Here is a 19235-nt window from a genome sequence, read left to right as displayed (position 1 = left end):
AGTGTATCCCACAGCGATTTAATCAGCTGAGTTACTGAGTTATGATCTGTACGTCCTCCAGTCCCATCAAGGTCCTAGATAATAGTTGGGGGGGGAACTCATGAGTCCAAGCTTGTACGAAATGGTGTCAGAAACTTGATATGGCAAAATTCCAGCACGAAGAAAGCCTGTGTGTCTGGCAAAACTATTACTCTTTTAATGGCTTCACTGACACTTAGTTAAATACCGATGTCCCAGCCGCAGACGAGCATTGTGGATGCCGGTAAGTGAATTATTAATGCAAACTCTCTCTACGAAGTCAACTGGGAATAAGTGTCCATTAAGATGAAGAAGGAAATTAATTTAGAGGTCACTCATTCTCAGATCACATGTGGATATAAATACTTTCTTCCTGTGCTGGCCATACACTGAGGAGAAATCCAGCCAAACCCACTCGGAGGAGAAGAAAGTTTAATTTATGCAGCAAGTAAAATCTCATGGATTGAACTGACCGCTAGAAAGGAAACATTTAAAACGAGGCCCTTTCGTAATTCAGTATGAACTATGATGAGTCAGGAAGGCAAGTCACTAAAGTTCAGGCTACAGAGGCAGGCTCAGTGCCTTCCAGCTAGCTCACCTTGGAATGCCAAGACACAGAGCCTCGATCTACAAATCTGGGCTCCGGTTTCCCTGTAGCAGTGAGTGGGTGATTTACCTACGATGTTACAGAAGAAACATCTTCCTGAAGAGCAAACAATACAATTTCCTGCTACAAAAATCCCTGCTTATCAATTCATCTGCTTGCGTCAACCCAGGGGAAAGGTTTGAGGCCTACCCTGGTGAAAGGAAGACCGACAAACAGACAAAAGCCAGAGGCAGGAAAATTACAAATGGTTAAGAGACTGAGTTACCTCTGTAGCTTTCTGGCTGAGTCCCCGAAGCAGCAGCACAATCACATGGATGGCAGCTCTGCGCACTTGAACTTCCTGGTCTGTTTTAGCCACAGCAATTAGACAAGCTGTTACCTAGGAGAGTGAGGGAAGAAGTCAATAAAACCCAGGATTGCACAATTACATAAGGCCTCTTAAATACGTCCCACTTTCTATACATCCATCAAGAACAATCTGCTAGAGAGGGGAGGAAAGTTTCCTCGTTCTCAGTAAGAGAGATCTAGTGTTGAGATCTTGATTAAGCTTTTCTGGAAAAGGACAAAAGTCTGGTTTGGAATTCAGGAGGGAAATGAGGGAGTGGGGAGGGATACGTGTATATGGTCATGTGCAATTTAAGGATGGGAACACGTTCTGGGCAATGCGTAGCTAGGCAATTTTGTGAGTGTACAAACATCACAGTGTACTTTTACCCTACTACACACCTGAGCCATACGCTGTGGTCACCATCTTATATGAGGCCTGTTGTTGACTGAAATGTCATTTTTGCGGCACATGACTGTATAATAAAGGTATGTTCAAACGCAAATATTTTCTCAAAAGTGGGGAGAACTGCCCAGCTGGTGTGGCTCAGTGTTTGAGCATCAACCCATGAACCAGGTCCCAGTGTGATTCCCAGTCAGGGCACATGCCCGGTTTGCGGGCTCCATCTCCAGTGTGGGGCATGCAGGAGGCAGCCGGTCTATGATTCCCTCTCATCATTGATGTTTCTATTTCTACCTCTACCTTCCTCTCTGAAATCAATAAAAATATATTTAAAGAAAAAAAAAAAAAAAAAGGGAAGAACTGTTACTTGTCCCCCTTTGGGAACGCTGAATCAGAGGAAGAAAAGCTGTTCCAAACACAGCGGCACCAGGGGACTGAGAACCATGGAGCTGTAGCTAAGCAGGCATCAGAGTTCACAGTCAGGCCTGGCGTGGATATGAATGTGCCACTGATGAAAGTTCCTGCCCAGGGACAGAGAAATACATAAATATCCAAACTGATCTTTAGCATGTCCAGACTTCCCAGTCCTACAAATCCAGCTCATACCCCAGGTGAGTCACCAGGGGCCAATTTCAGAGACTCCCTGCCTGGGTTCTTCTTTTGTGGAGGAAGTCGTTCAGGGCTCGTTCACTTTAAAAGATGGCTCTATAACAGAAAAGACTGGAAACTACTTGCAAAACATGGTGCCAGGTATATAGCTAATAATTACATGTAATAAAATGAGGGTTTCTATCCCTTGCTCCTAGTAGGCATAGAGGTACCACTAAAAATATCAGCAACAAACCTTTCTGAGGCACTTGTGCAAGATTTTTTAAAAAAGCAAAAATTTAAAAAGTGTGACCAATGGCAGCACAAAATAGAAGGTAAGAAAATATCCAATTGGTCTCTCACATACTTTGTTATTTGATTTACTGTGTGAGTGTATTTCTTGGCCAACTGTGGAAGAATTTCTAGCTATGGTAAGAAATTAGCCAGATTGTGTGTTTGGAAACATGTATTAATATACGTATATTATGCTTAAAGAATGTTTTTGTTTTTTTTTTAAATAAAGGCACAAATGAGGACATAGGCTTGTGGAGAAATTTTAACTATGCAGGTTGTATTTTTCACAGCTTTCAAACAGTTGGGCATAGTTCAAAGTGTCTAATTAATCAGTGATGGCAGAGAGATGAGAAGAAGTAGCTTGTTCTTAAATATAATTGCATCTGTGGTGCACTGGCATTCAATCAAGTTGTATATCCATTAGATAAGTTTGCAGCTTGCAAGTGAAGGAAAAATCCCAGAAAAATTCAACTCTGGGGACTGTTTTTTTAATTCGACGCAGCAAGCGGCTTCTGCTTTTGACCTGGGCCACCCTGACCCAAGGCCATCAGTGGCTTCCATGCCCCTGGCATTAACGGTGAAAGCAATTCAGTCCTAGGAGGAATTCCTTGGGCGACCTCCAAACAGGCAACAATATAATAGCTACCTCTACTTGCAGGCTTACTATTTACAAGGTAAGAACTGAAATCAGGGAAACAAGTTAGAGCTAGGTCTGAGACTTTCTTGACACATGAAAGTTTAGCTGATTCAGTCTGATAACTAAAGTGTGAAAGCCAGCCCAGGGCTGTTTAATGTGCAGACGCTCCCAAGCCTCTTTGCCAGCTTCCCTCTAGGTTTTAGTTTCGGGTCCCTGCTTCCACGTTTGTGGGACCAAGGCTTCCTGGCCTAGAACCCTGCTGGTGTCCAGCTTTGTCACCTCTGCTCTGTTCACTATGCTTCTGCCTCGGCGCTCAGTGAATTCTATAATTAGGACAGGCAGAGCCATCCTGGCTGGCAAAGGACTTCCCGGGCAAGGCCAGTTCTTGAAAGCCTGTGCCACCTTGAAGGCATGACTGACAGAGGAGCTGGTTATTACAAGCCTTGCTGAGATCAGCTGGAATGGTTTCCTACTTGTAACAGGATGTTAGTGACTTATGGGCCAGACTATACCAAGCCCATCTACAATTAGCACCCGGGACAATCAGGAAGAATCTGTGAACAGGAGAGTGTTCGTGAACCTCCCTTGATGCCTTTGCCATAAATACCAAGTTCTATGAAGTGTATGACAGCCAGTTATGCAAAATGTTTTTAAAGCATCAGAATTGTAATACAATCTTACAGATATCACCTAGAGGTGAGAAAGGCTTCTGCTTTCCAGGTTAAACTCCCAAAACTAATCTGTAATGTTGCTCTTCTGCAGGCCAGTGGGATAGGCCCCTCACCAAGTGCATGGCCACTCTCTTCCATCCATCCAGTCTGAACAAGCTACTCCCATGGCTAGTCTCTCTCACCTCCAATCCCAAGGTCACACTCACCATTGCCTTCCACCCCTAAAAGCTTTGGCAAGTAGGCCGATGATGTAAGGTCTTTACTAATTTATGAACTGGTGTAACATTTCTATTCTGTGTCTAAGTCCTCCCAGAGAACAGAAACCCATTCTATGTGATCCGCGTGTTGCCTGCCTCCGGGTCCATGTAGCTATTTTAGTGACCTGTCCTATGTAAGGCCTTTTCGTCACTGGCTAAATTATGTCAATCAAACCCACTTCTAAAAGCCATACGGAGAGAAGGAAGATGACTGCTTGGAAACACGAAAGGTCAGCTTAAGCAATCTGACACTTGAGAGGAGCCAACAGAAACAGGAAAAATATCACTCCTCAAATAGCTGGCACACACCAAACATAATCAGAACTATATAAATAAATAAATAACACAAATGGCAAGATTGGGGGGCGGGGGGGGGGGGGGGGGGGGAGACACACAACCCTTGGAAAATTCCAGAAGAGAGGTACCAGAGTGGAGGTATGTATCAGGAAAACATGATTTCAATTTTCCAACTGCAGCTTCATCCCTTTTCGAAGCATTTCTTTTGTTAAAATTCAGTTGGTGTGCTGACTAGTCTGACACTAGGCCATCTGTCCCTCTGTTTTGTAAACTAAGAAGCCTTAACAGCAAAGGCGGCGGGGTCTCTAATTCGCACGTGCCCGGCTTGCTCATTTAACCTGCCACGAAAGAGAACCACAGAGGCTGCCCTAGCTTCCTGAGGTTTCCCAGGACATCCACCCGAGTCCTGGCCTCAGGGTTCCACGGGCTCACATCCCGCACACAACCTGCCATTCAGAAACTGCACTGACTGTGGAAAACCGGTAATAAATGCAGGCCATGCAGTGGGATCAGAGGTGGAGGCTTCGGATCGGCTTCGCGGGCACCACATTAGACGCGGATGCTCCTGCATTGTCACCCGGGGCAGATCCCATTTGCCACACTGAGGTGGGGCCTCTCCCTGTGGTTGGCTTAAATCATATTTACTTCTCACAGAAAGTGATAAGGAATAAAGAACTTCTCAAGATTTTGTTTCAAGCAACACAGCTCTTGACCAGAACAAGAGGAAATGGGGGGAGATAATAATGCTCTCCAAGCAGGTTAAATCTTGACGTTGACAGAGAGAAAAAACCTGAATTCCCGGTACAGAGACTGTGGAAGAAATGATCCTACATTTGATATTCCTTCCCTACCAGCAAGCACTGTCTTGGCATAGACAGTCCACAAATCTGGACCACCCAACGGAGGGAGGGGGCAGTTTCTTCAGATGCCTGAGGGCTTTAACTCTGACCCACAGATCAGATTGTGTAGCAGAGCCCATGGTGGCTACTTGGTTCAATTTTGTATCAAGACAGATTACGCTTCTCCTCTTTCTCTGCCCGGCTAACACTTGGTCAATGTAACGGACTCACTGCCCTGGCATTTCTAACTGAGGGTCGCAGCTCTGCGTTGCTCGTTGCTCGCACCTCGTGCTTGTACTATGTTACCCCTCCAGTCAGTCCACTGTCTATTCATGCCTCTGTATTTCACATTCCCTGAGATTTCCCTGGGGAGAGAGACTGGGTCCTTTACCTGTGTCCTCTAACATACCTGGCACATGACAAATGCTAGTGAAGGAGAAGTCCTTCAGTTTGCAGCCAAAAGGTTTTCCCAAGGTTAAAGTTCCTTCCCCACAAGTACACACTGGGCTAAGCATTTTTGAGACCAGAAGACTTCCAAAGCTTTAATGAGACACTGAGAATGCTGTCAGAGAAGGACACACGATCATCTTTTAAAATAAATTAGATCGCTTCATCCCTCTGTTTTGGCTTCCCATGTCACTCACAGTAAAAGCCAAAGTCCTTACAAAAGGCCCCACTTGGACTGCAATAGCCTCTCTGATTTCTTCCCTTACCCTCTTCACTCAAGCCACACTGGCCTCGGGGCCTCTGTATTGCTGCTCCTTCTTCCAAGAACGCTCTCTCCCCAGGTAGCTGCCTGGGTCAACCCCTTACTTCCTTCAGGTCTCTGCTCAAATGTCACTCATCACTGAAGCTTTTCCTATTCATCCAAGTTCACATACAAGAACAAGCTCCCTTCCTGCCCCTTGCCTTTCTAAATTTACCTCCGTAGCACTTACTCCATCCAACCACAGTACGTATTTGTGTACTCGCTTGCTTGTTTACTACCTAACTCCCCTCTGTTAAAAGTCAGTTCCATGAGGACAGGAACTTCATTGTGATCAAAACTGGATCCCCACCGCCTAGCATGTAGTTTGATAGTGCCATCACTGGCATAGAATAAATGCTCAATAAATATTTGTTAAATGAAGAACTACTTAAGAGCCATGCCAAATATCCTACTTTTTTCCATGAGAATGGACAAGAACAGTCTGACTATAGGAGGATTCGATGAATGAAATACTAAGACTGTCTAGTGTCCAATCATGTTCCAACTTATAGTCCAGCCAACGCGGCCGGCTTGGCACTGATGACACGGCAAGCGTGGGATGGTACATAAGAAGGGACATCTAGAAAGAAGAGACAGAAATTATGTGGGATGGAAACACCTGGTTTTTCAAATCAGAAGATTCACTGCCAAAAGCAAATGCTTTTAAGATGAAGCTACATGACCTTTCCTGTCAGTAGCTTTTTTCATATGGCAAGTCTGTTCCTTTTCAAGACCACAAAAGCAAGGATCATGGGTTCGATTCTGGGTCAAGGGCATGTACCTGGGTTACAGTTCCATCAATAAAATATATAAATTCTATTTACTCTGGTTGGGGCACATGAGGAGGCAACCAATGTGTCTCTCTCACACTGATGTTTCTCTTTTTCTCTCTCCTTTCCTCTCTCTCTAAAAATCAACATAAAATCTAAAAACAAATAAACTTCCCATCTACGGACATCTGGGTGATTTCAAAATTTTTATTTAAAATTTTTATTGAATTTATTGGGGTGACATTGGCTAATAAAATTATATAGGTTTCAGCTCATGATTTATGGTTCAATTTAGGTTGAGTCATATGAAGAAACCAAGTAAACAGAAAAAAAAAAGGGAACTTTTCAATATTTGACCCAGAGAAGTTATAATAAGCTGAAATCTTTAGCTGACATAAACATATAGTCCTGAAAAGGCCTTTCCTTAGGTGTTACAAGTTGATATTGCTAAACAATGAGATTTGCTAACATAACCAAACATCAGGTGCCTAATGGTTCATGTATAATAGAGCAGTTGAAGGTTTTAAGTCAGTAACAATCATTGTTTCTAAATTATTTTTAAAAAGATACAAAAAGTTGGGCATAGGGAGTTCAAGGAGAGAAAATGACTGGTGTATAACTTTCCTAAAAATCCCAAGTTGGAATTTAATTATAAGAATAGCCTTTATAATCAATAAAAAGCATATAAAGCTCAGGAATCAGGAAATACCATAAATTCAAGTAGATGAATAATCCATGAGTGTATTTCCAGAGACCACAGTAAAGTTTCATCTGTCCTTCTTCAATTCTAATTACCTCGGATTTTTTATAATAAATCCTCTTGAAAATAAAAATTTATATATATATATATATATATATATAAAAATGATGAGAGAATCATCGATCGGGTGTCTCTAGCACACTCCAATCCAGGCATGTGCCCTGACAGGAATTGAACTGTGACCTCATGGTTCCTAGGTTGATGCTCAACCACTAAGCCACACTGCTGGGCATCACTATTAATATATTAATATATGTGTCATACTAGTGAAGATGAGGGAGATTAATGACTTACTTACCTGACCTGGAAAAAAAATACAGGTCTTGTGACTGCTAATCCCAAGCTATTCATAGGTCCAAATGAAAAGCTTTAGAGAAGAATCAACATGCAGTACCTCATGAACCACGGAGCCCAGCAGAAAGTCCAGCCTCTGGCACAATTCTCCAAGGTTGGATAAGCTGCTAGCCCTGTGAGAGCTATCTGGGTCTCTCACACCTCTCAGGAAGGTGTGGATCAAAGGTTCTCGGTACTTTGAAACCATATCCCCTATAGGAAAAGGGAAGAAATAAAAATCTTTTAAAGCACACAGTCAGCTTATTAAAGAAGGAATAATGACATCATGGTGGTACATTTTATGGTGTTTTATACTTTTTAAATATTTGTATAAAACTATTTGAAAGCATGCTTTGGAAGAACATTCACTGTTAAGCGGAAGAAGACTAATAACTGACCATCAGACTGAGTAACAATGAGGTCACCGTTGACCTTGACAAGAACGGTTTTGATGGAATGGTGAATACCATCCTAGAGTCAAGCAGAGGTTGCTTAGAGCAGTGTTTCCCAACCTTCTCTCATGATGAGAATCACCTGGTGGAGTTGTTAAAACACAGATTCCTGAATCCCAACTAAGAAGTGCTAAACTAGAATTTTTGGGAACATATAGGTAAAATTGTATACTTAACTAGTGCTCTAAGACAGATTTTATATACAGAGCACTAAGTTAGATATGCAATTTTTCCTATATGTTCTCAAAAATTCTAGTTTAGCACTTCTTAGTTGGGATTCAGGAATCTGTGTTTTAACAACTCCACCAGGTGATTCTCATCATGAGAGAAGTTTGGGAAACACTGGCTTAGAGAGCATAATTTCATTAATCTCAATCACTTGAAAGGGGAGGAAGAGGATGTTTGTTTTCCCTTAGGGTCAGGAACACAATGTACTTTCCATACAATTTAAGAAAACGATGAGAAATAGTTTCCCTCAAAAGCTCCCAGTTCCTAATATACTACATGCCGTTGTCATAGACTCATCCTGCCCAGTTAACATCAACATACACTGAGTGGCAAGATTATTATAATCTCTGGACACATAATAATCTGGCCCGGTGCTTGAATTTGTGCACGGGTGAGGTCCGGCCAGCCTGGCCAGGTGGAGGGGACATGGGTGGTTGGCCGGCCTGCGTGCTGGTTGAACTCCTGGTCGAGGGGACAATTTGCATATTAGCCTTTTATTATATAGGCTATACACTGAGTGGCCAGATTATTATATGTTCAGAGATCATAATAATCTGGTCCATCAGTGTATATCACAGAAACAGAATCAGTGATGACTTTGGCCATAGTCTGTTTGCAGAATAGGAAAGAGGGGACTTTGCTCTGGCCAGAGGTCTCAGTGGTTAGAGCATCGGCCCTTGCACCGCAGGGTCTCAGGTTTGATAGGTCAAGGGCAGGTATCCGGGTTGCTGGTTTGTTCCCGCCCCTAATTGGGGTGGGTGCAGGAGGCAGTCAATTGATGTGGTTCTCTCACATGGATGTTTCTCTCTCTCTCTCTCTCTCTCTCTCTCTCTCTCTCTCTCTCTCTCTCTCTCTCTCTTCCTCTTCCTCCTCCTTCCTTCCCTTCCACCCACTCTAAAAATCAATGAAAAATATATCCTCAGATGAGTATTATAAAAAAAAAGGTACATGTCAGAAATATATATACACTAATATGGAAAGGTCTCCTTAAGAAACTGTTAAGCAAAAGAAACTAACGGAACTAACATCATTCCATTTATGTATGTAAAAATGCACACACACACACTCACACTTCTCTCACTATTAACAACAAAACTTACAAATTTAAATATGTATATTAAACATACAAATGTATAGAAAAAAGTATGTTCTTGGTACTGGAGATAATATAGCATGAACACGAGAGCAAAGTCCCCATCTTCCTGAAGCCTACTTCTAGTGGAGAGGAAAGACGATACAGTAAATAAATCTTCCAGCAGCAAGAAGGGCTATGATGGGGGCGTGGGGGAGGGAGGAAAGGAAAGTGGGGGCTGGGGAGGGAGGTTGAGAGCCAGGGGTGAGGGCTCAGGGAAAAGCTCTCAGAGGAAAAGACCTCAAGAAACAAGTCATGTGAGAACTGGGGGGAAAGTGAAGAACAGAATGGACAACGAAAGTTTTATATTCAGTGTAGAAATCCTATGACTATTTCTATTTTCTATTTTCTTTTTTAAAAAAATATATTTTATTGATTTTGTATAGAGAAAAGGGAGAGAGAGAGAGAGCTAGAAACATTGATGAGAGAGAGAGTCATTGACCAGCTGCCTCTTGCACATCCCCTACTGGGGATATGCCTGCAACCAAGGTACATGCCCTTGACCGGAATTGAACCCAGGACCTTTCAGTCCCCAAGCCGACGCTCTATCCATTGAGCCAAACCGGTCTCGGCCTATGACTATTTCTTATACTGACCCACCATAAAAGAAAAGAGCATTCCATCACATAAACAAAGCCACTATTTAATGTTCCATTTATGTAATTCCTGCCCCTTTTTTAAAAAAATATATATTTTATTGATTTTTCACAGAGAGGAAGAGAGAGGGATAGAGAGTCAGAAACATGGATGAGAGAGAATCATCAATCAGCTGCCTCCTACACATCCCCCACTGGGGATGTGCCCGCAACCAAGGTACATGCCCTTGACCGGAATCGCACCTGGGACCTTTCAGTCCGCAGGCCAACGCTCTATCCACAGAGCCAAACCGGCTTGGGCAATTTCCTGCCCTTTTTGGGCTTTGTTACCACTTCCCAAATGAGCATCCATTTAACTGCATGCTCTACCGACACCCTCCCAAGTGCACCCGAGAACCAAAGGAGGCAGCGGGAGGGTCAGCATCACAGGAGCCCTGCACTGTACCCAGTCCGCGCTCTGGGCCCACGTGCAACCTGGCTTTGTAGGTACTGGTCTGGGCCACTCGCTGAATCCATTCTGCGCTTCTCCAAGAGCTCTGGCATCATGTTTGGTGCAACTTAATCTCCCTTGGACCTCACATACACAGCCTAGATTTGTCACATCTTTGCTCAAACCTGTTCCTGGGGGATTTACAGCTCTGCTTCCATTTCCTGGGGGCTCTGCTAGCCCCTGACTATGCAACTCTCCGCATTTCTGAAGACTGTACTGGATCCTCGTCTCCAGGTTGGAGGTCAGCCCTGACCAGGTTTCTATGCAGAACAAACTGAATGCATGCAGTGAGAGAATAACGCTTCCAGGATGTGCTTTGACACGGGGATAGAATTTAAAGATCCTACATAAAGGTTTTTTGGGGCGTTTTTTTGTTGTTGTTGCTAATCCTCACCTAAGGATATATTTTCCTTTGATTTTTTTTTTTTTTAAAGAGTTGGAAGGAAGGGAGGGAAGGCAAGAGAGAGAAACATGATAGAACCTGCAACCCAGGTTCATGCCCTTGACCGGGAATCGAACCAATGACCGTTCCATACACATATTCAATGTAGTGGTGCTCTAACCACTGTGCATACCAGCTAGGGCCATAAAGGGTTTTTAATTTTGTTGTGTACATCTCATTGGCATTCTCCCAATCTTCCTTGCAAATAGCACTCTAGTTTTTATGTTGAAATATCCACCTTTGCCTGGGGGCCTAACCCCCACCCATGTGACTCAGGCTACGGTCTTCATGGGTATGAAGTGAATCATGGTGGACATAGCCCCCTTGCCTTAAATGGTTTATTTGTGGGCAGGTGACTGAGTCTGGACAATGAGCTGTGAAGAAAAACTTGCTGGAAGACTCTAAGAAACCGTTTTCCCTCTGGCTATGTTAAATATATGACACCTTAGAGTCGCTACAGCCAACTTGAAACCACGACAGACCAGAGAATGAGGCAAAAAAGCTGAGGTTGGCAGAGCAGAAAGACTAAAAGATTTAGGCCTTGAATGATGTCATGGAATCAAAGAATTCACTAGTTCTGGACTTTTTGTTATGTGCAATGATTTATTCCCCATTATTTAAGCCAGTTAAGTTGGAAATTTCTGTACCTGCAGCTAAAAGCATTTAACTGATATAATATGAAAATTGAAATATTCTTTAAAATTATAGAGTACTTCTATGTCAGTTCTATGTCTATCAGTACAAAGCCTGAAAAGACAGGTTTGCTAAAACAAAGGAATGAGACAGTATATGTTTTTGAAAGGCTTCAAAAGTCAATTTTATAACTAATATAAACAGAAAAACAGAAACCCAATAATTTTTCTTCTAATTATCATTTTAATTGGGATAACAGTCTGTTATAGAGCATAAATCAGATTTTATATATATATTAATATATATAATAGGTTCCCATTTGCCAACCTATTATAAAAAGGTAACTATATACAGTTAGCTCGTGTGAAGAGAGCTATACGCTGAGTATATTTTGCAACTATTGACTAACCTAGTTCATTATGAACTAAAACCACAGCTCCAGAACACCCACAAGTATCCCTTAGTTTCTGATTAAGCGATTAAATCTCAATTATCCCATGCACTCCTGGTTTTAGTTTGTGGTGTGTGTGTGTGTGTGTGTTCAGAGGTGGGGGTGGGGGGTATTTTCTTTACCTTTTCGTTGGTATTTTTCTTTATCTAGTTGAAATGGTATTATTGTTTCAGTTAATTTATTTGAACCAGATTCCAAGATCCTAATTCACTTTTTGTCTGAAAGATGGCAGACACTTGATCCCAGACACGGGAAAACATTCATAACCATCCTGTTGAGTTGTCTCCTTTAAGAACATGCATATTGTACGGCTTTTACAAAAATGTTACTGATTTCTGAAGTCCCTCACCTCCGTTTTCAGAAAGTAATCACCACAGGCTACAACATATGGACTGAGAGATACCCATGGAGCTGAAGTTAGAGAGACCACCACCTTTTCCTCATGATTTCTAAACAGCTCCAGGGAAATGCACACAGTAAATCCAAGCTCACTTTTAGACACCTACTCAAGTAGCTGCTAGTCAGAGGGGTTTGCCTGAGTTCAGCATCAACGACTTCTACTTTGTGCAATGACAACACCTGGCGATGTGCATCTTTATACTCTTGTCAGGATGTCAGCAATAATTAACCTTCCTGAGAAGCAAACAGCTGTGTGTTCAAAGAAAAGTGAAGAATCTAGATTTGTTTGAACAAATCTGATAAAAATGAGTTGCTTAGGAAGGTGAAAAATCAATGCATAGTGAAAGAGCTGAAAAAATTTTATTTACTTATTTTTTGTTGTTAATCCTCACCCAAAAACAGTTTTTCCATTGATTTTTTTTTTTTTTTTTAGAGAGAGAGTGTAAGAGAGGGAGAAAGGGAAGAAAAAGACAGACAGACAGACAGAGAGACACCGATGTAAGAGACACACATCGACTGGTTGCCTCTGATATGCGCCCAACCATACCCTTGTACCCTTAACCAGAATTCAAACCTATGAACCTTCAGTCACAGACCGACACTCTAACCACTGTCCTAAAAATCCTCTGTGCTCCGCTTATCCTCCCGGTTCATTCCTGGCAACCACTTGTCTTCCTGTCTCCAGTTTTGACTTTTCCAGAATGTCATATACAGTTGACCTGTGAACAATGTGGGGTTAGGACCACGGATTCCTCACACAGTTGAAAATATGCATGTGAACTGTGACTCCCCAACAAACTTTACTAATAGCATACTATTGACCAGAAGCCTTATCAATAACTTAAACTGCTGGTTAACACATGATACAATTACAGTATTTAGAGAAAAAAATTCTGTGCAATTCAAACTCCAACTATATATGTTGCCAACTATAGTTGGGAACATATTGCATGTAGACTTTTCAGGTTGGTTTCTTTCACTTCATAATATGCACTTAAGGTTTCTCCATGTCCTTTCATGGTTGGATAGCTCATTTCTTTTTTTATGCTGAAAAATGTTGTATAATTTCACTTATAAGAAATGTCCAAAATAAGTAAATCCTTAAAGAGAAAAAAGTCGATCAGTGATTGATTGGTAATGAGTATAAGGTTTCTTTAGGTGTGATAAAAATGTCCTAACATTTATTTTGGAAATGGCTGCATATCTGCGAACATACAAAAAAAGAAACTGAACTCCACATTATAAATGGGTGAATTGTATGGTATATGAATTATATCTCAAGAAAGCAGGACCCAGAGCTTTCCCTCTGCTTTGGGAATGGTATTCCTTCTGCCAGCTCTATGCTTCCTTATTTGTTGGTAAAAATGGTGCCAAAAATTTTTCAGTCCTTACTACTACCTCAGAGCTGGTAGTTTAATGGGTAACGTATTTTTTTTTAAACCTCTAAATTAACTTCCATTGGTTCAGTTTAAACACACACACACACACACACACACACACACACACACGCATATTAGTGTAATATAAAAGTCTCTTAAACAAATAAAAAAATATTGACGATTTAGACTCAGAGGTCCTTACACATAGGTTTAGTCCAATATCCCATCTATCAAAAGTCTGTGCCAAACCATGTTTGACAAACATGAACCCAAGGATAGTTAGGACTTTCTGCCAATATTTAAAAAACACTTGTGCCTTTTATTATGCCTAATCCAAATTTCTTTTGCTTTGACTTCATTTCCTCTAACAAATCAGACTCAAGTGGAGATGGAGAGAGATCTCAATTACAGTGTCAAATCCCCTCTGTAATCTAACCAGTCCAGGTATGCTCTTCCTCTCTCAAAGGCGGTACTTTCTGTTTTGACATTAGATATTTTGGGGAGGGAAAAAAAAAAGAGCAAAGATGGAAAAAGATTAAATGAAGTTACAATACACACTTGACTTCACTAAGTCAATTATTTAAGAAAGGGCTCCAGAGGAAATACTTTCCCTCCCATCTTGGATTCCCAATTACTTTTGAACTGAAGTGAAGAGATTCCTACCAGTAACATGGAGAGCCACATGCCCTCACAGAAATATCCCCGCTGATCTGCCAATGAGAAAACAGAAGACGCAATACAGACCTGCCTCTGTTTGTGTACGCTTTTATGTCCTTGCTTACAGCTATTCATTTGCTCTGAGATTCCACTTCACTACTGAAAGAAATCCAGGAGGAGAAGGACTGGTTCCTTGTAATGTTTCATGCATGCAACCTACTGTGTCACATGTGTGGATCAGAGTCAACAGAGATGATGATTTCTGCTGAGGTCAGAAAGAAATGGGATTGAGATGGCAGATCCTGGGAGGCAGAATTTCTTCTTCAAAAGCCATGTAGAGAATTTAATAATTAAAAGCAATTAATTTCTGGTGAAATTCATCATTGAAATATTCAGAGGTAAATGATGATCTAGTAACAATTACTTTTTAGCTGTGAATTTCCCTTGTAGCTCTGGGGAAATCATCTCTTTTCTGATTTTGGTTTTCCTTCTCTACACAGCCCTTCACGAACAGGGGACGGGTTTTAGTTAAGATAAAATATGCAGCTACAGTGCAGCCCAGACATAAAATGCTATGCAATAAAGCAATGCTGTGTGCATTTATAAGCCTCTATCTGCAAAGCACCTGGGTGCCTATTATCTTATTTGAGCCTCACAAGAATTTAAGGTAGTTAGGAAAAAAATATTAATTCTGTTTTATAAATAAGAAAGTAAAATTTAAAAGGGGCCAATCCCAGGTCACAGACAGACATGAATTATATCTCCCAGGCAGAGGGCTCTTTCTACCCGCCACCGGGACACTTACTTGGCCGGGCATTAAGATCAGCAGGAACTTCCATTCTAAAACAAAGGATGGAAAAGTGGCCAGTTGACTCCCTCACATCTCTGGCATTGCATGGTCTTTTTCTGTTTAACCTTATAAGGTGTGGGTGAAAAAGCAGCCAGTGCCATGTCTGAGAAAGTGTGTGAGCAATAGGGCATAATGGGAGTAAGTTTCTCTGGTCCATGGGCAAGCACCGGAATTGTTACTTAATTACCTTGTTTAAAGGCTGAAATCCTGTAATTCTAGTCGGAAGAGAACAAAAAGATTTCCTTCTTCTTTACCATTTTCAAAGTGGGAAGAGCTGAACCACTTCTGATTTCCTAACAGTGGAAAGCTGCTAACCCCCATCCTAGATGCACATATTAGGACACTGCAGAGTGCTGGGGCCAAAGCCATCTTCTGGTCTTGATGGGGCTTGCCAGGAGGCAGGTCACGGTAGTCACTGGGCAAGAATGCTGGGTAGTCTCTGGATAGATTCCCCTCTGCTGCTGCCTACATGTCAGGACCCACTTTTCTCCCTAAGGCTAATGGTTGATCTGCTAATGGTTTTGGTTTTACATTCACACTGTTATCCTTTTTACAGCAATGTAACCAAGAGTTGACCCTGAGCTATGAGAAGGTTAGAAAAAAAGTTCAGGGACTCTTAGCACTCCATTTCCTGGTTGTGGTTTCATTGTACCTCATTGCATAGACCACATAAGCAGGGATGATTGAGATGCAAATTGTATATAGATAGGCTGAGGTGTACCTGTAACCATGGGAAGATCCCTGTGGGACAAGTTATTAAACAACAGCAAACATGTTAGTAGGACTATTGTTAGGTTTTTATTGATTTTAGAGAGATAGAAACATCAATGAGAGAGAAGTATCATCTATCGGCTGCCGCCTGCACACCCCCTACTGGGAATTGAGCCCGCAACCTGGGCCTGTGCACTGACCTGGAATTGAATCAATGACCTCTTGGTTCATGGGTCGATGCTGAATCACTGAGCTACACTGGCAGGGCCTACCAGGTATGTTTTAAAGAGCCAGAGAGAGACATTCTTGCTTCCAAATATTTCTTCTATTAGTAAATTGTATTGCCTTAGAGTCTATTTAATCATTGGAATTTTATTTCTTTGGACTAAATAGCCTCCAATTAGAAAAGCAAAGTCATATTAAGAAGGATAGCACAATAGGAAGCTGCCATCAACCACTTCATAAATATTAATATACCTGCTCTCTCCTTTTTACAAGCTGGGAAGGAATGAAAAAGATCTGAGAGTGAAATAATTTCTGCAATTTGATTACTTTGTAGTGATGGTTCAAGCCTGAGTAAGGACCTGCAGAGGGAAATTTTAAATTCGAGGGACTAAGAAGAAAGAAAAGAGTGAGAGGGGCAGTGAAAGGAGTAGAGTCCCCATTTTACACTTTTACTTGCAAAAGTTTTCTTTTAGCGTCATCAAATCACACAGTGACGTGCAAATAAGAACTATAGATAAATACCTCTGGACAAAGTAATGCAACATATAGGAAATGCTTTGTGGCGACAAAGCATTTTTGGCAACGCCATGAACTAAAGTAACAGAAACCAACAGTTTGAAACAGGAGATGCTAAGGCCTCTATAGTGATGCATTAACTAGGTTACTCATTCCATCTCAACAGCTCATTGAACTTGAAGATTGATTTAATCAATGTATAAACTTTCCAGTTTACACAAAAGTTACCCTACACGGAAAATCTGCAATAACTGACCCTACCCCAAGGTGTTACTGACAAGACAAACAGATCAGTTCTCCTGCAAAGTGTGCTTGAGACAGTAACACTTCAGAAACAGGACGGAATTTCCTGGAAGGGTAGAATTAACAAAATCAAGCCCAGAAATGTGATCACAAGGAAGGAAGAGTTCCAGGTTTATGGTAAGTTATTTTAGAAGATGAAAGAAAATTTTCCCTTTCCAGCAGCGTTCAAGAAGTCTAAGCGAGGATGTGATGGGTCTTAGGGTCTTCCAGGAGGAGCCTCGATCAGCTGTGCTGACAACACAGGAGCCAAAAATCTGCTTATCATCTCTGCAGAGGGGACCAAGGGACCCCTGATCAGACTTCCTGCTGCTGGTGTGGGTGACATGATGATGGTCACAATTAAAAAAGGCAAACCAGAGCTCAGAAAGAAGGGACATCCAATTCGACAATCAAAGTCATACCAGAGACAGGATGGCACGTTTCTTAATTTTGAAGGTAATGTGGGGGTCACAGTAAACAATAAAGGGGAGATGAAAGGTTCTGCCATCAGAGGACCAGTTGCAAAGGAGTGTGTAGATTTGTGGCCCAGGATTGAGTCTCCGGTGTATTTGTAAAGGAAAAAAAAAAAAAAAAATTTAAAAAGTATTTCCCCTCCCAGCCCCCCAGAAAAAAAGATGAAAGGAAAAAAGTAAATATTTTCAATAAAGGAGACTGTCTTTACAATTTTGTAATGATGAAAGTATTAAAACCATTTCAGTGACTTAATTAATTTAATTCGCTACATAAATGTTCAAACTTGTTAAAGCATGCTCAAGGGTTAGTTGGCCTCATAATATTGACAAGCATAAATTGAGAAGCTTTTGGCCTGAGAATACAACTTCATGTTTAAATCAGTAACACAACATCCCTCAAGTGCTATGAAATAAATCTCTATTATATCAGGTCCAGCAAAAGGAAAATTAAGTTACAATTTCTTTCTAAGAAATTATATTTCAGTTATGATGTTGGTTTACTGACTTGCAAGTTCATAAGTTAAAATTAATGCAAGCTATATTTCTAAACTAAAAAAAAAAAGAGAGAGAGAGAGAGAGAAAATCAGATGCTTTATTACTGTGTCCTTTCACATACACACCAAAGTTCCAAAATTAATGTTTTAATTTTACTCTAAATTGGAATAGGGGAGTGAAATAAGAAGACAAAAATATGAAGACACTGAAAATAAAAATAACAGCAAAATTAAAATGCTGAAACAATAAAAAAAATAATTATGATGTAATCTTTAAAGAAAGAATCCTTTGCCAATGTCATCTTGTATCTCCTGAGTTAATGATTCTTGCAGATGGTGGTGGTCAGAAAAGAAATGTAATATCTACCCAAACCTATTTAGAGAGATCTAATTACAAAAGGTAAGATTACTGCTATTTAAATGTAGGATACAATGTTTGATTTGGGGGAAAGAGGACTTAAAGGATGATTTGGAAAGATGAGCAACTTCTAAAGAAACACCCTTAAAAAGCAAGCAGTGAGGTGCTGTTAAAGAAGCATTTATCCTAATATATAAAAAGCCAGGGGCTGTCATGACAACCAGACTGTCGGGGGTGGTTAGTGAGGGATGACCAAACGACTGAACAGCAGGCCAGTGGGGGGGGGGGGGGGGCACACTAAGGGGCAACCAGGACAGTGGGGAACAGTTGGGGATTACCAGGCTAGCAGGGGGCAAGCAGTTGGGGGTAACCAGGATTGGGGGGGGCAGTTAGAGGCGATCAGGCAGGCAGGCAGGTGAGCAGTTAGGAGCCAGCAGTCCCAGATTGTGAGAGGGATGTCTGATTGCTGTTTAGGCCTAATCCTGAGGCCTAAATCAGCAGTTGGACATCCCCTGAGGGGTCTCAAGTTGGAGAGGGTGCAGGCTGGGCTGAGGGGACACCCCCACCCTTGTGCACAAATTTTGTGCACCAGGCTTCAGTGTGTGTGTGTGTGTGTGTGTGTGTGTGTGTGTGTGTGTATAAAAGCCTAAGCAGCTGAATGACCAATCAACTGGTTGTTATGACACGCACTGACCATCAGGGGGCAGACACATACCAACAGGACAGTAGGAGGGTGAAGGCCTGTGCTGGGGTAGGAGCAGGCAGGAAAAGGTCAATGGGGGGGAAAGGAGACACATGTAATACTTTCAACAATAAAGGATTAAATAAAAAATACCAATAGGAAAATAATAGCAACCAATATTTGTTCACTCCTTACCATGAGAGCTACTGGTTCTGAACACTTTGTATATATTATCTTTT

At 41.5% G+C, this 19235-nt stretch overlaps 3 protein-coding genes across 3 annotated transcripts in view; 1 reads left to right on the top strand and 2 right to left on the bottom strand.

The window, feature by feature from the left end:
* HAS3 (hyaluronan synthase 3) overlaps positions 1–958 on the bottom strand; it is a 55224-nt gene extending 54266 nt beyond the window's left edge. The window contains exon 1 of the mRNA XM_084861069.1: positions 891–958. The gene's annotated coding sequence lies outside the window, so the exon portion shown is untranslated. The remainder of the gene's footprint in view (positions 1–890) is intronic.
* The window catches only part of TMED6 (transmembrane p24 trafficking protein 6), a 328748-nt gene that overhangs the window by 209238 nt on the left and 100275 nt on the right, over positions 1–19235 (top strand). The gene's annotated exons all lie outside the window — the stretch shown is intronic.
* The window catches only part of TANGO6 (transport and golgi organization 6 homolog), a 134570-nt gene that overhangs the window by 28975 nt on the left and 86360 nt on the right, over positions 1–19235 (bottom strand). The window contains exons 16-17 of the mRNA XM_084861016.1: positions 7608–7759; positions 891–1004 (exon numbers count right to left, since the gene is read on the bottom strand). Of these exons, the coding sequence (XP_084717142.1) occupies positions 891–1004; positions 7608–7759 (266 nt within the window). The remainder of the gene's footprint in view (positions 1–890; positions 1005–7607; positions 7760–19235) is intronic.

The sequence above is a fragment of the Pipistrellus hanaki genome (genome assembly GCF_964339955.1).
Source record: "Pipistrellus hanaki genome assembly, chromosome: 15".
Taxonomy (NCBI): Eukaryota; Metazoa; Chordata; class Mammalia; order Chiroptera; family Vespertilionidae; genus Pipistrellus; species Pipistrellus hanaki.
The sequence above is the reverse complement of the archived record's forward strand: the minus strand, read 5'-3'. Positions and strand labels throughout refer to the sequence as shown.